Source organism: Hakea prostrata, chromosome 10 (genome assembly GCF_041222555.1).
Source record: "Hakea prostrata isolate BN-2017 chromosome 10, UWA_Hpros_2, whole genome shotgun sequence".
Lineage (NCBI taxonomy): Eukaryota > Viridiplantae > Streptophyta > Magnoliopsida > Proteales > Proteaceae > Hakea > Hakea prostrata.
Genome location: NC_142609.1, coordinates 5,900,429 through 5,916,014, shown reverse-complemented (window position 1 = coordinate 5,916,014; position 15,586 = coordinate 5,900,429). Strand labels below are relative to the sequence as shown.

The window sequence follows — 15,586 nt, the reverse complement described above, 5'->3', positions numbered from 1 at the left end:
CAAGGGCTATGTATCTTCAGTCAGTGAAACCTTGGATGTTTAAATTATTTACAGTAAACCAATATCGATCTAGCTGCAACAACTGCTATTTGAAGCATAGAAATGAGTGTCACATGAAATGAGAGAACCTGCTTGCTGCACTTGTGTTGTGTGAGAATGGTTGTTGCCCTTGTAATGGTTCTTCAGTTGGACTCTAGTAACTCAGTTGAACTTGATTTTAGTCCTTAATTGGACGAACCTCCCCTTCACCTCTGAAACAAAAGATGGTCTGCCATTGTTTAATTGCTTGATATTCTTTCATCCATGATTTTTAGGTTGAATGGCATAATTTTAGTTCTTAAGAGTGAGTTATGATATCATCTTTGTTCATTTTTGGTTATTGTTATGGAATATGAAGTATGTGTAGATGAATAGGGATCCAAGATAACTCTCTGCTCCCTCTATTATCATGCATTCAGGAGAGGGGTCTATCTTTAAACATAAATAAGGTGGATCCCCTGAATGTATGGTGACAGAGGGTCGGTAGAGTTATCGGAATCGGACTCTGCAGATGTGATGTGGAAGGTATGTGAATCCAAATTTAGGGATGGTGCTACTTGTGGCTGATGGTGTGCCTAATTCAAATCACTAGTCTGGTTCAGTTTGGTCTTTATTGAGGTTACTTGCTAGGTTTTTGTCTACTGTTTGACTGGAATGCTTGTATGAGTTTCAGTGCCCTTATGCGTTCCTTAATTACTGTAACGTATATGCTGAGCCCAGATCACATATCTTATGTAGTCTAGATTTATTTTGGTTCTAAAAATCGATATCAAATCAATTCATATCTATCAATGTTGACCATGAGCTTTAAGCATCGGTATTGTATCATTTAGCATGTATCAGTTTTGCACCTTGGCTTTGTCATTACCAAAGATGTTATCACATCGATTGCATAAGGATATCAAAAAGTTGGGTTTGAATTGAACGATTCCTATTGTTAGGAATGAAGATGCAACAAATGAAAGAGTTTTATCCCATTATGAGAAGATTTTAACAGGGTTTTAGTTTTAGGATGTCAAATTCTGAACGATTTCACTTAAACCAAAGTTTACAACTTTTACTTTGAGGGATATACGTGTCAAAAGTGTTTTTCGAAGCATAAATTTTAATAAATTGCATTTTATGTTATAAAGGTCACAAAAAGCAAAGCAATCTTATCAAACGGTTTTAAGCCAATTTTTGTTTTTCAAAGCAGGACACTATTTCTCGGTGAGTTATCAAACGGGTCCGAAATTTGATATACATCACAACATGATTGTATGGTTGAGAGGTTCCGTTGATCAGTTCTACACTACTGCATTTATAAAGGGATAAAATAGCTTAACAGCGAAATACTGAATCCAGTGGATTCACTTGAAATTGTATCTCAGGGAGACAAGGAGTCTCTTTTTGGCCACACGAGAATGTCATGAATCATGGCATTAATTTCGTCGGCAATGTCGGCTTGCTATGCCATTCATTTCTTGATTCTCTCACCACTTCTGTTGTTCAAAAGTCAGAAACCAAAGAGAATAATAAGACTACAAGGAAACTCCAAGCAACCAGAGAACTATGGCTATGGCTGGTGCTGGGAAAACTGTATGTGTCACAGGTGCTTCTGGTTTCATAGCCTCATGGCTTGTCAAGCTTTTGCTTGCCAAAGGATACACTGTTAAAGCTTCTGTTCGCAACACGAGTCAGTATATATGTTATTAAGCTTCATGTTTACTCTCTCATAGAAGCTCTGTTTTCTCTGCATTTTGAGATTTAGAGTTTGCTACTTTCTTCAATTAGTTCTGATTCCAGTGTAATTGAATTATAGCAAAAATACCCATTTAAGAGTTTTGCTTTATGATCTTGAACTCTTCCTTATACTCAATTCTTTCATTCTGAATTGTCATCATCACATCTCATGCTGTAAAAGAAGAGTGCAATTTTAGTTTATGAGATGGGTGGCTACCCATATGATGAACCACTTTCTCTGTTAATGATCTTGAAGTCTTTTGAGTCTTTTCAACACAGCAAAATTTTTGAATTTTATTGTCTGCTATCAGAGCAATTGTTTTACCAGAAGGTCTTGCCATGTTTTGGTAGTACAGAAAAGAATACCTTTCTTCTTGTTGTTTTAATCATTAAATCCAGTTTAAATTCTGTCACAGATGATCCAAAGAAGACTGAACATTTACTTGCTCTTGATGGTGCAAGGGAAAGACTTCATTTATTCAAAGCAGACTTATTGGAAGAAGGATCATTTGATTCTTTAGTGGATGGATGTGAATGTGTTTTTCATACAGCATCTCCATTTTATCATGCAGTCAAGGATCCACAGGTTCACTCGTACAGCATCTCCATTTTGATATTAACCCTTTATTACTGTTCTGATAAAATGTTCATTTCCTCTGTTTCATTCTGCATTTCAGGCTGAATTAATTGATCCTGCATTAAAGGGGACTCTTAATGTTCTTAGATCCTGTGAAAAAACTCCATCTGTTAAAAGGGTTGTTCTAACATCCTCCATAGTTTCAGTTGCATTCAATAGGAGACCTAAAACTCTAGATGTGGTAGTTGATGAGACTTGGTTTTCAGATCCAGAGTTCTGCAAAGAAACAAAGGTTTGTGTGGTTACAGTGTTGTTAAGCTCTTACTGTCCAAGCCCTTAAATGTCTTGGATTTGGTTCTCTTCCATTCTACAAGCTTTCAGTGTTTCTGAGATCTTCTTTTACATATTTTTCATGCAGTTCAAACTGAAAAGATTACTGAACTGGTCTAGTTTAATCTAATAAGCTTCTTGTTCTGTTACAGAATTGGTATGTACTTTCAAAGACATTAGCTGAAGAAGCTGCCTGGAAATTTGTAAGAGAGAAACAAATGGACATGGTAACAATAAATCCAGCTTTGGTGATAGGTCCTCTTTTACAGCCAACATTAAATACAAGTGCTGAAGCAATTCTGAATTTGAATGGTATTTTTACCTATGATTCAAGCTATTACACCTTTTTCTTTTTTGATTTATATAGTTAGATGATCAACCACTACCTAAAACAATAATTTCTAAAAATGAAATCATGATCTTTTTACTTTATCCTTCCAACTAAAATACTTCTGGAGATATTGGTGGAGTGATCTCAATTCAAATTTTACAATGTTTTTTGTCTTGACTTAAAAGGTCACACCATGATCACATTAAAAAATTATTTAAGGCTGTTAAAATGTGATATTGAAATACACGTTTCCAATTCAGATTTTACAATGTTGTTTGTCTTGATTTAAAAGGTCACACCATGATCATGTTTCCCACTAAAATCATTTCAATAAAATGGAAAATAAAGGCATTTTTGGCCTCCTTGGGAAGGAAGGAGGGGGCAGCTATAGAGGGACAGAGAAGCCAAGGCCTCCTTGGATTTGCTGCTTATAAGGAGTTGCTGCTTATACCTATGAGGTTGTCACCATTGTGCTAGAAGCACATCCATAATCTAGAATTAAGGCAGTTTGGTCCGGTTAGATTAAAATATTCGAGAGTCATTCATTGTCACTTCTTAACTTGTCCTATTAAGGTTGCAACATGGTCAGGTTGATTGAGTTTCTAAAATTTTGATCCGAACCCCAAATATTGTCTAGCCCTGACTTTGACTTTCGCCTTACAGGGCAAGTTGGATGGGCGAAGTTGAGCATTTATCCCTAACTGTAGCTCTGAGCCTTACTTTAACCTTGACCATGAAATAATAAAGCAAAAATCATTTTATGTTACTAATCTAATTTTACTAAAAATAACCTACAGGGTGGTAGAGTTGGGCTGAGTCTGACTGTTGATACGGAATCTCGCTCGTCCTTCCCTGTCACGAACCTCGAGCTCGCCTGGGGGTCGAGGTACGTCTCCGACGAACAAGTCAGTACCAATAATATGATCTCAACTACTCAATGGAGAACTCAAGTAATTGATCACACAAAGTATGAATACCTACCTCATAGTGTTTACCTGAGGTCTTTTTATAATGTAAGTTAGTAGAGTTATATTCGGAATATGACTCTAATGGGTTGCCGGGAGGTAACTCTTTGGGAGGTTCTTTACCTAACTGGAACTCCTCTGCGGTTGTGGGTTGGTAGGACTCTACCCTTGTGAGGTTTCTTATCCTGTTAGATGGGTGCTGATTATCACTCTGGTCGGTCCTACCATGAACCACCTGGTCGAACTTCTACTAAGTATCGCCCGGTCGGATCGTGCTTCGGTGGGGTATAGAATGACCATTTTGTCATTACTGCCCCCAGTCCCTTGTGGTCGAGAACTTTGAAAATCAACCTTGATCCTAATTAGGGCCACCAAATCTACACTTCAGAGTAGAATTTTGAGCCTAAACCTTATTTAGATTTAGACATTAGAGTAAATTTAGACCATCAAAACCAAACTTGCACACCTAGGTCTTATTCCATTTGTTCTCTAAGAACCACAAACACCTTGTGTTCCTTGGAAGTTTAAGGCGTGTAATCTGCTAATTGATTTTTGATAAGTCATTCCTTCGAATTTTTTCAGAGTGACCAGGTTTACTTGTTGCAGGAGCACAAACATTTCCCAATGCAACATTTGGATTGGTTGATGTTAAAGATGTTGCAAATGCACATATTCAAGCATTTGAAATTCCTTCAGCCAATGGAAGATATGTTTTAGTTGAAAGAGTCGTCCATTATTCAGAGATTGTGAAAGCATTGCATGAACTCTGTCCAACTTTAAACCTCCCAGAAAAGTGAGTTATGCAAACCAGAAAACTGAGTTTTTTGGCTTTTTTTTCTTTCTTCTGTTGCTTAAGAAACCTAGTTTGGATTTAATGTCTTCAAAATGTATTATTTTCTCTATTGAGAAGATGGATGAATACTGATTTTCATTGTTGGCAGGTGTCTTGATGACAAGCCTTACATGTACACCTACCAAGTTTGTCAAAATAAAGCAAAAAGGCTGGGCATTACTTTCACTCCCATGGAGCTAAGCTTGAAGGAAACCATTGAAAGTTTGAAGGAGAAAGGTTTTCTTTAGTTGCTGAAGCTTGTCCAATAAAATTCATGTAATTACAAAAGAAAAATATAGTGGGGATGACTAGAGAATCTAGTAGTTCTAAATTTCTTTCAGGTATTGGTATTGTATGGACCTTGCTTCAGTCCTGCACATTAACTATCATGTGATACATTTTGGTCCATCGGATCGACATTGAGAATTAACGGTCTTGATTGAAATCTCGACCGAAATTTCAGATCCGACGGTCCAAAATTTCGATTGAGTCTCATGCGCATTTGACTGAAGCAATTTCGTTATTGTATGATCCGTATCAGTTTTACAGCTTGATGACATTGGTCGTATTGATTATATAGCACACAAGGGTTGGAACTTGGAATAGAGTTTAGTGGAACTCACTGCTTCTTTTCTTTTTAAATTGTATGATATCCACAACAAGACGTTTATCCCCTGTGTTTTTTGAATAAATCATTTCTTTTTTGAAAAAAAAATTTCTTATACAAGTGAGAAGGAAATGAAAAGAAAAGAAAGAATTTTGTGGAAAATTGATACTGGTGGGTCTTACTTTTTACTTTTCCAAACTTTTCCACAAAGTCCCATATATTTTGTGGGGTTTTGAAAAGGCTTAGGGTGGGAAAGTTGGGTTGCTACCTCACAAGACAAACTTGTCTCTCACTTTCCCACCCCAAGCAGCCAAACATTTCACACTTTTAGAATTTAAAGGAAAAATAAGAAAAATTTGTTTTTTTCAAGAATTTTCCCACCCCACCTTTATTCCAGCAAACAAACGCAACCAGAAATTGTAATAACATTTTAGATGTTTTTCAAAAATCTCTTGTAGTCTTTTTCTTCCCCCACCTCCTCTTTTTTTTTCACGCCAATACTTGTGTTGCCTCCATTAAGTGGTTTAAGTTACGTCTAACTTACAACTTAGCAGTCTCAATTAGCGTCCAATTAACTCTTAATATGAAATGAACAAAATACCCTTCTAACATTAGATTACTAAACTAACCTTGTAGTCTCATCTCATACCCAATTCTTAGGTGTGACCGATTTTCTTCCTACTCTTTGCCAAAACTTATCCAAAAACCTAAAATGGAACTAAAGAACCATAGAGTGCTTGTTGCTTTAAGGGTTCAAGACTTTAGAACATTGTTTGTATTCAATTTTCATCGCCTTGTATCTTCTCTATGAATCGGCATCTAGTTATGCCCTTTTTCTAGGTCATGGCATCAATGAAATTGGGTCAAGTTTTGAAGTTGGTTGGAACTCCGTTATTGATCTTAATCGCTCGCTTTTCACTTTGGCAAAGTTGTAAGCTCAAAACTTTTAACCCATTCCACTATGTTGTCAACACTCTCAACCAGGTCATTGCTATTTTGAAGGCAAGGTTGTTGGCCATTTTTGTCCAAGGCCGATTTAGTTATTAAACATTGGAAATTTTGAAGCAAGAGAGTATTTACATATAGGGGATGGAGGTATTACATATGTAATCTGCAAGGGTTGAACCGATAACTTCTTCACTAAAAAATTTGAGTCTTTACCACTCTACCAACCCCACATTGGATTGGAAAGATATTTTGGTCATTTCATATTAAAAGTTTACTAGGCACTAAGGTTTTTTTGGTATCAATTCTCATTCTCAATTATGAGAATTTTTCATTATTTTAAATTGTTTGGCATCTATTCTCCGTTTTATTTTTATTTAAAATAATAGAAAAACCTCCAAAATTCATAATGAATTTTTTGTCCATTATGGATTATGATGAGAATTTCATCATCTTCATTTATGTGTAAGTTTACTTAAAGTTTTATAGTTAAGATGAGGGTAAAATAGTCAATACACATTCTTTTATAATAATTATACTTATCTCCTCTTTTCTCACTTGTTCATTATCATTTTTTAACAATTTTTTATTTTGACGCCAAACTTATTTTTCATTTTATAATTTATTTTCGACAAGATTCACCAAACCATTTTTCATTCTTGACCAATAATGAATTTTTGTACTTATTTCTTTTAAACAAGCATAATAGAGAATGAGAATTGATACAAAAAAGAGCCTAACTTGTGTGTCTTCTTTTCTTTGTATCATACATTGATATGCCACTTCCTAGTGTTGCACTGTTGTGTAACTCTAATCCCTTACTTCTAGATTTCAGTGTTTCGCTCCTAAGGAGGGATCCCCAACCAATCTCTAAATATTTGACCAATTTCCTTCTGCAACAGAACTGCAACAGAACTACCTAGATGTAAATATTTACAAGGATCGATCATTCAGTTATGTTTTTTGGGATTCTCTCCCTGATTTTCCATTACAAAAGATTGAAATTGAAATTGAAATACAAACAACCATGATGGATGTTGGGTGAATGGGATAAATCAAAAGATTCATGACATTTGAGTGTCACGGTTTTGTTAAGATTATTATAAATATTTATATCCATGGGAAATATTCTTGACATGGAGAGATTGGAAAACCTAAATGCAAGAATTGCATATTAGATTAGAAAAATAGTGAATGGGCTTCAATGGAATGACTCTGTTGAGAGGAGAAAAGCACAGACTTTGGCTGGAATTTTGGGGACTCACCGAACCGAAGTAGGAAAATTCTAGTGTTCCTATCTGACTGATCCAAGTCTAGTGTTCATATCTAACCGATCGAAGATGATAATCGTCAACTCGAATTGGGGTTTAGGTCCATGTTTCTAGGGTGTCTTTGATTTGTTTGTTAAAGTAAGTTTTGCTGAACATTTTTTAGGGTAAAATATCGATGGAGACCTAAATTGGGGAAACCAGAGATTATACAAATGCTGTTCGGTTTCTGGATGTGAAGAGTGAGTTTGCTGCCAATGTGACTACCTCAGACCGATCTTGGAGGCCTCCTTCCACAAGGGTTCTCAAATTGAGCTTGGATGCTACCCTCAAGAATTAGATGAGAGGTTTGGGTTTTGTCTTGAGAGATCATAGGGGAGTTCCTTCTAGTTGCGTTCTCTGTTCCTTCTCACTTCTCTTCACCTGTCAAGGATGAAGCCTTGGCAATTCGAGAGGGTCTTTTTGCTGCAATTGTGGAAGGATTTGATTATCCCATGGTGGAAAGTGATTGTCATAGTTGATCAGGATTCTTGACTCTCAATTGGATAGCCCTTTAAGCCTTTTGAATATTGTTGACGATATCACACACCTCTCTTCATATTTTTTGTCTTGTAGTTTTCATGTTGTTCCTAGGGAATGCAATTCAGTTGTTTATTTTCTTGCTAGAAATGCAGTTACCTTGATAGGGAGGGACTAACTGGCCAAATTCCACTAATTGATTGTTGGATTTATATAATTCTGACATCTTGTTTTGTTCCTGTTCTTTGGGATGAATATTGGTTTATCCAAAAAAAAAAAAAAAAAAAAAAAAAACTACAAGTGAACAAAACCCAAAAAAAGGGTTGTCCCTCTACTAGTCATCTTCTCACTTGTCTCTTCCTGCTAAATCAGCTGCTTTGCAACTCTTTTTTTTCTATTTTCTTTTATGTTGGAAAATGAAAAACCCATTTCTAATAACACAAATCTAGGCAACGAGGGAGGTAAATAACCCTCCATTGGAGTTGGTAGAGTCATGGGTTTCGTTTTGCAAATTTGTATATCATTAGAACATTGAATGTAAAAAAAAAAAAAAAAAAAATGTATTTACAATGAAATCTCTGCTAATTGATTTCATGCGGCCTGATTATTTTCTGTATCCATGGAAAAATCTTGACAATTGACTACACATTGCAGCTGCAGCAAATAAAAATCCACATACTAGTGGGTGATCACTAGTTTCACCCTAACAATAATAGATAATATTACCCAGTTCATTTATTATGAATGTATCACATGTGTTCTTATATCACATCTAAGGGTTGAGGTTAGATTTATAACACATTTTTTTTTTTTCATTTTAATTTAATCACGATCCTTTGATGTGACTTGTGAATAGGTGTCACAAAATGCAGGTCCATTTCCTTGTCAGAAATGGATTAAAAAAAATTTCCAAAATAGTAGGGACAGAGCTTCAGTGCTGCACAATTAATGTGCGACACTAGTGGTCGAGATAGAATGAGTGTTTGAGGTCGGAATCTCGACCACTCGTTTCATAAATTTTAGCTCAGTTACTGCGCACCACTGAAGCACTATCCAATAGTAGTGGCTGCTGTGTAAAAGACTCTTTTCTTTTCTTTTGTATAAAAACTATGTCTTTGACTCGTAGTCTTCTTTCATTTGCAACTAAACTTCTTCAACGTCATACATTTTTGATATATACAACTAATACAATCAGCAAAGCTGGCAGGTGGCAACCAGATTACAGAGTAACCCAAGATCCCAGACATCAGCAAGAAACAATGGGTAGTGCTGGGAAGATAGTGTTCGTCACAGGTGCTTCTGGGTTCATAGCCTCATGGCTTGTGAAGGTTCTGCTTGCCAAAGGATACATTGTCAAAGCCTCTGTTCGTGACCCAGGTTAGTATTTCTCTTCTTCTAAAGCTCTCTCCATTCTTGTTTCAGTTACCAAGCTTCATATGTATTGTATAGTGTAGATGTTCTGTTATCTCTACTCCATTTTTGAGATTTATTTGGTTACTTGCTACATATTTCAATCAGTTCTGTTTTGAATTTATAGCATCACCAAATTCGAGGTTTTGCCTCAAATGTTATCTATGACTGTTCCTTCTTGACATTTAATGTTGTAACAACTAAATTGATAGTTTCGTTGATGAATGCTGAAGCCCTTTATGTTCCTCCTTCATCGAGGGCATTTTTCTTTGTTCACTCTGTTTTCACTCTCATGGGGTCCTGCCTACAAATGGGTTTGGTCAACCATAACTTTGTTTTTACACATGGATTTATATAATAGCACAGTTTCCAGCTTTGTCACCCTAGAAATTTCAAAATCTAGATATCTTGGAGATTGTTTCCCCTGTTACTTTCTATTGTTGATGAACATAAAGCATATAGTTCTCATCTGAGTACATCAAAGGCATCATATTTCCTCCCAAAGCAGATTCAAGATGATAGTCAACTTCTTTCGTTGGTTCCTTTTTCTACATTTGATGATAGAAAATCCTCACAAATTTCAAACTTTCAGGTCATGTTTAAGGATGAATTACAAATTAAATGTCACCTAGTCATATTCTTGCTATTCCATCGTGACCATTTGGCATCATACTCATGACATTTCACGTTTAAGTTTAATGTGTAGGCCAAGGAAGCCTGTGTTCTTGTTGTTTTAATTCATTAACTTAAGTTCATATGCCATTGTAGATGATCCAAAGAAGACTGAACATTTGTTTGCTCTTGATGGGGCAAAGGAAAGACTTCATTTATTCAAAGCAAACCTATTGGAAGAAGGCTCATTTGATTCTTTAGTGGATGGTTGTGAAGGTGGTTTCCACACAGCATCTCCTGTTTATTTTGCAGAAAATCCACAGGTTCATTTCAATTAAATCACTCATATAGTTTCAACTGCTAGTTAGCATTTTGTGACTTGTCCTTGCTACAAATTGTGTATCACATCCCAGATCCGATCAAATAGGATGAATTGAAGTGCTAATTTGTACAAAATTATCTTCAATAAATCAACCATTCCTGTATTTTCTGATTTCCTAGATCTTACACCACAGAGCTGGACTTCCTTCCTACCCAACTTCCTTTGTTGGCTTTGCCCTGCATGATTATAAGATTTTTCTCATTTTTAACGGTCTGGGTTTAAGGCTGTGACCCTCCCCTGATCCCACAGTGGTGAAAGCTGCATGCACTGGGTACACCTTTTGTACTGACCCTACTGAGCTTGGGTATAACCTTATGCCCTTCAAACTTTGGGAACCAAAGATAATTGCCTTTGTTATGAACTAAATTAATTTTGGCACAAGTATGTTTTAAAAATTGATGAGATTTTAATTTAACGCCCTTCTGATCTCACATAATGTACTTTTTTTTCTTTCTCTAAAACATTGCATTTGCTTGGTTCCTGTATTGCCTTCATTCATCTTCATGCCCATCAAGCAGACATGCATGTTTGTGCATGTGCTTCACCGTGCGTCCGCAAGAGAGAGAGAGAGAGATGATTGGCAAAACTGATTTCTGACCATAATAGATAATGAATATGAATTTTTTCTGAGAGTATGCCTAAGCCAGCACTCCCATGAGTCTAGATCTCTCCTTCTTATATAAGAAGATACCTATGCTCCCTTGTTTCCCTGGACATAGAACTATCTTTGAACAAATTTAATGGGTCTTGGCCATATTATGATTTTTCTAATATTCTGACATTTTAAATAGAAATAAAGTCCACTAATGATACCAAACATCTGCAGAATGAAAGAAATGAAAATAAAAGAAAGCTAACATGACAAAAATGGAATTTAAGGTTGTACTGAGAACAAATCTTCTCTGCATTTTTCTGGGGAAGCTTCAGTATAGAAAATCAATGGAGCGGAATAGAGAGAAACAGAAGTATAGTTGAAATAAATTAGTGCGAATCTCGAGCTATAATCCCCAGAATGCCCAGTATTAGAGGCCATGAAAGTGATAATGCTCCAATCAATTCAATTGTGAGTATGATGGGAGTGATGGTACATGGTTTATCCTTGTAACTCTGAAGTTCTATTGGCATTACAGCTCAAATAGTTACTATGTGTGATTCTAAGAAAAGCTTTCAATGTTAAGACTGCTTAATGACAACTAGTGTCAGAGGTGGATACTTATCAAAACTTGCCTCTGTTTTGCTACTACGGGTACTAATTTGAGGTACATGTACTTGATTTAAGTACAATTCAGTTCCTAAGAAATAGGGCAATTTGAGCTTATTGATTGGATCAAAGGATTCATGGATGAACTTCCTGTACCTAAACCCATATTGTGAGTGACAGGAAGGTAATAGCTCTTTGAATTGTCCATGAACTTCTCACATGGGCTATTTATGCCTGTCGAATCTCTTATGTTTTGCTTGGCTCCATAATTGGTTGTTGATTCTTCTGACATTTTATTTTTCTCTTGTGGTTTCAGGATTTTCCATCAGTATGGTTAAATCATTCCCTTTGGAATATTCTTTTTTGTTGTTCACAAGTATGAGTTCTATTTTCATATAACCATTAGTGAGTCTTCTCATAAATGTTCATGTGTGTCTGTGCATTTCAGGAAATAATTGATCCTGCAGTAAATGGGACTCTTAATGTTCTTAGATCCTGTACAAAGGCTCCATCTGTTAAAAGAGTTGTTGTCACATCGTCTGTTGCTGCAGTTGAATTCAATGGAAAACCTCGATCGCCAGATCTTGTTATTGATGAAACTTGGTTCTCAGATCCAGAGTTTTGCAAAGAGACTAAGGTGTCTTTATGTATGGTTTATGCAGTGTTGTTGAGTTCTTATTGTCTGAGCCCTTTTGGAATTGAACAGTGCTCTATGAATGTCTTACTTTGACCTTACTAAGTTGTGGATTCACTAATTTACTGTCCAGTACATCTAATGAACTTCTTCTGTTTTAGATTTGGTACTTACTTTCGAAGACCTTGGCTGAGGAGGCTGCCTGGAAATTTGCAAAGGAGAAAGGCATTGACATGGTCACAATAAATCCATGCATGGTGATTGGTTCTCTGTTACAGCCAACAGTAAACACAAGTACTGGGTTCATTCTGAACTTAGTAAATGGTATGCTTACCTATTATTCAAGTTCCCCCCCCCCCCCCTGCTCCAATCCCTCTTGAATAAATCTCTTGAAGCAATTCTGAACACCCATTTCTCTGGTCAAACATTATCATGAATCAAAAAATCAAAAAAATTAATTCAAGGTTCCACACATTTATAAACCATTTCTGAATTCAACGTGTAAATCATATGATCTACATTCATGAAAAAGGGCTATGCCCAGTGCAGAGGGCTGCTGCATTGAACAGATTCTGGGGTGGAGAGGACTGAAATTTATAGCACCATGGATAGCAAGGTTGCTAGGCTTTTAACTGATTCCTTGGCATAGAGTTACTGGTTATCTTGGACCTAAGATGTACCTTTTTGTCTTCGCATCACCTTGGTAACTCCTTGAAAAATATGATCAGGGTTAATAGTTATTTAGAGAATATGTTTCTTTTGTGTTTTTATAAAGAAAAAGGAAGCCTATTTTTCAACCTTGTATTTTATTTTTCTATGTCATTCTTGTGATATATGTCACAGTATTTGAACTGCTGCAGGAGCACAAACATTTTCCAATGAAACATGGGGATGGGTTAATGTTAAAGATGTTGCAAATGCACATATTCAGGCACTCGAGATTCCTTCAGCCAGTGGAAGATATCTAGTAGCCTCAAATGTTTCTCATTATTCACAAATTGTGAAAATTTTGCATGAACTTTATCCAACTCTGCAGCTTCCTGAAAAGTAAGTTTTGCAATCCAGATAAGATATGATGCAGTTTGTGGTTACCTCTGATGATACATAAGATCCCATTTTGCTTACACCTTTATTAAGTAAACTAGGGTTTGTGTAGTTTTAAAATTTGAACTGGATATATGGACTAAGATTTGATATTCAACTTCTTTTAGTCACAAACCATATTGATATTTCAATATAATTTATAGGACTAGGTCTCCCTGTAGGTTCTTTCATGACCATCTTTTTCTGTCAGAAACTAAGAATTGTACTATTTCATCTATTTCATCTATTGATACAATATTTATTTCTTGACTATCGGCAGGTGTGCTGATGACAAGCCTTATGCACCAACCTTCCAATATTCCCAGGAGAAAGCAAAAACCTTGGGGATAAACTTCACCCCTTTGGAGGTAAGCCTGAAGGAAACCATTGAAAGCTTGAAGGAGAAAGGCTTTTTAAGTTCTTGAAGCTCTTTCAATAGATGTGATGTAATAAGAAACAAGACATGTGGATTCATAGTCTGTTGCTCTAAACTTCATCATCATGAGTCATTATAAGATGTGAGTCACTATATTACATGAAAAATCTGTAAAGAGAGATGTTTTCGGCTCATTTCTTTATGGATATTATAAATTTTAAGAAGTTAATTGGATGTTGTATAACTCTTTGTGTCATAAGCCTTCTCTTTATGGGGTTCTAACAAAGTGGGTTTTGTTTCCTTGAGAAGCCTCAGCATTGTGCAGATATGTGTTGTTTCTGGAATAGAAAATTAGATGTGCATTGTAAATATACTACCCATAGGCTATTTGTCTCTATCTCTAGTTGTTGCTCGACAATTTTAACAGTGGAAGAGCAAAGGGTAATGGTTCTTGCTTCTGGGAGTAGTTGACTAGATATGTGACATTAGCAGAGGTCTTGGGCAGCCATTAACCTGTATTGTACAAGGCATCCTTGATAAATCAATCCAATTACCCGTTTGGGAAATTATTTATATACTTCATTGTTCCCTTGTAAGCACAATGAGATTTGTGGTTTTGGACTTGGGGTTTTGGGTTAGAACTTGTAACACCTTTTTTGGGTGTTTTTAGATAATATATGGTGAAAACTCCTTCATGACTTTCGTATTGGTATGTGAACCATGTCAAATTTAGCGTCCTTCATTGATTTGTTTTCATTTTTATTCGTTGATCTTAGGTGTTCATTTTAACATACCATAAATAGCATAATGAGAAACACAAATCCAAAAGAAACACTTGACTTGTAATAGCCAAACCCCGCTCCCCCCTAGTGACCAAACAATCTTCATGGTAGTTTTTTTCACTCACAAAACTACGCCCCATCAAAGACTAAGCAATCTTCGGGGTAGTTTTTAATCCTTATTCCCAAGTACCAAACACATCAGTATGGCAGCTACACTAGTTAATGGTAACTATTGGTGCTCCTCCTTGCAAATTGTAGCAATGATGGTCATGAGATCCTGGGGGTGCACATCTACCATCAACAAGGTTAACCATGACTTTTGCTCCATATAGTGCCTTGGTGCTAAAGTCAACCAGTGCCTAAGCAACACTATAGTGGTAATGGACTTCATTTGTAAATAAACCTTGTCCTTCCCTATATAGATTTAAGGTCCTGCATTGAATGATACAAACTTGAACTGGTCATGTGCTATGTAAATCTTGTCGACTGGTAACAACCACATCTCCGGCCGGAATTCCATGCAATCTTCCCCCTAAGTCTGCTCCATCCTCCCCATAGAGTATGCTCAAAAAAATATCTTTGAATTTCCAAGTAAGAATATGCCGTCTAGTAGCACGTTGTTAGTAACCACATACTTTACATTATGTGGCATCAGCGGGTACAACCAAAGTGTTTATGACAATGCTACTTTCAAATAGACTAGCCGCTCTAACTCATCGAACAGTAACAACTCCTTCAAACCATTTTGAGGTGTCATCATCATGTGTCTCCATTAGAACTATGCAAATATCATGCAAGATCTTCTCTTCCACTTTTGGGTAAAACATTAGCAACCAGAAGAACCATGTCAATGCTAGTGATGATGTGTCTCATCTAGCTAGGATGAAGTTGACCATCATGTGTTGGAGGGAAGTGTCTGAGTAGGCTTTGGTTTCTTTTTTATCCATGAACCTCAACAATAGGTCTTCTTA

At 36.3% G+C, this 15,586-nt stretch overlaps 2 protein-coding genes across 2 annotated transcripts; both read left to right on the top strand.

Annotated features, from left to right (window-relative positions):
- The first annotated feature begins 89 nt into the window (after positions 1-89).
- Positions 90-5,334, top strand: LOC149001699 (phenylacetaldehyde reductase-like). Its single transcript, XM_089136882.1, has 6 exons — positions 90-1,714; positions 2,178-2,347; positions 2,439-2,630; positions 2,821-2,980; positions 4,571-4,757; positions 4,906-5,334. The coding sequence occupies exons 1-6, from the start codon at positions 1,591-1,593 to the stop codon at positions 5,042-5,044; spliced, it is 972 nt and encodes a 323-aa protein (XP_088993008.1). The 5' UTR covers positions 90-1,590; the 3' UTR covers positions 5,045-5,334.
- A 3,931-nt stretch (positions 5,335-9,265) lies between these two features.
- LOC149001698 (phenylacetaldehyde reductase-like) lies at positions 9,266-14,219 on the top strand. Its single transcript, XM_089136232.1, has 6 exons — positions 9,266-9,512; positions 10,314-10,480; positions 12,189-12,377; positions 12,536-12,698; positions 13,235-13,421; positions 13,738-14,219. The coding sequence occupies exons 1-6, from the start codon at positions 9,395-9,397 to the stop codon at positions 13,880-13,882; spliced, it is 969 nt and encodes a 322-aa protein (XP_088992358.1). The 5' UTR covers positions 9,266-9,394; the 3' UTR covers positions 13,883-14,219.
- Positions 14,220-15,586: the final 1,367 nt, after the last annotated feature.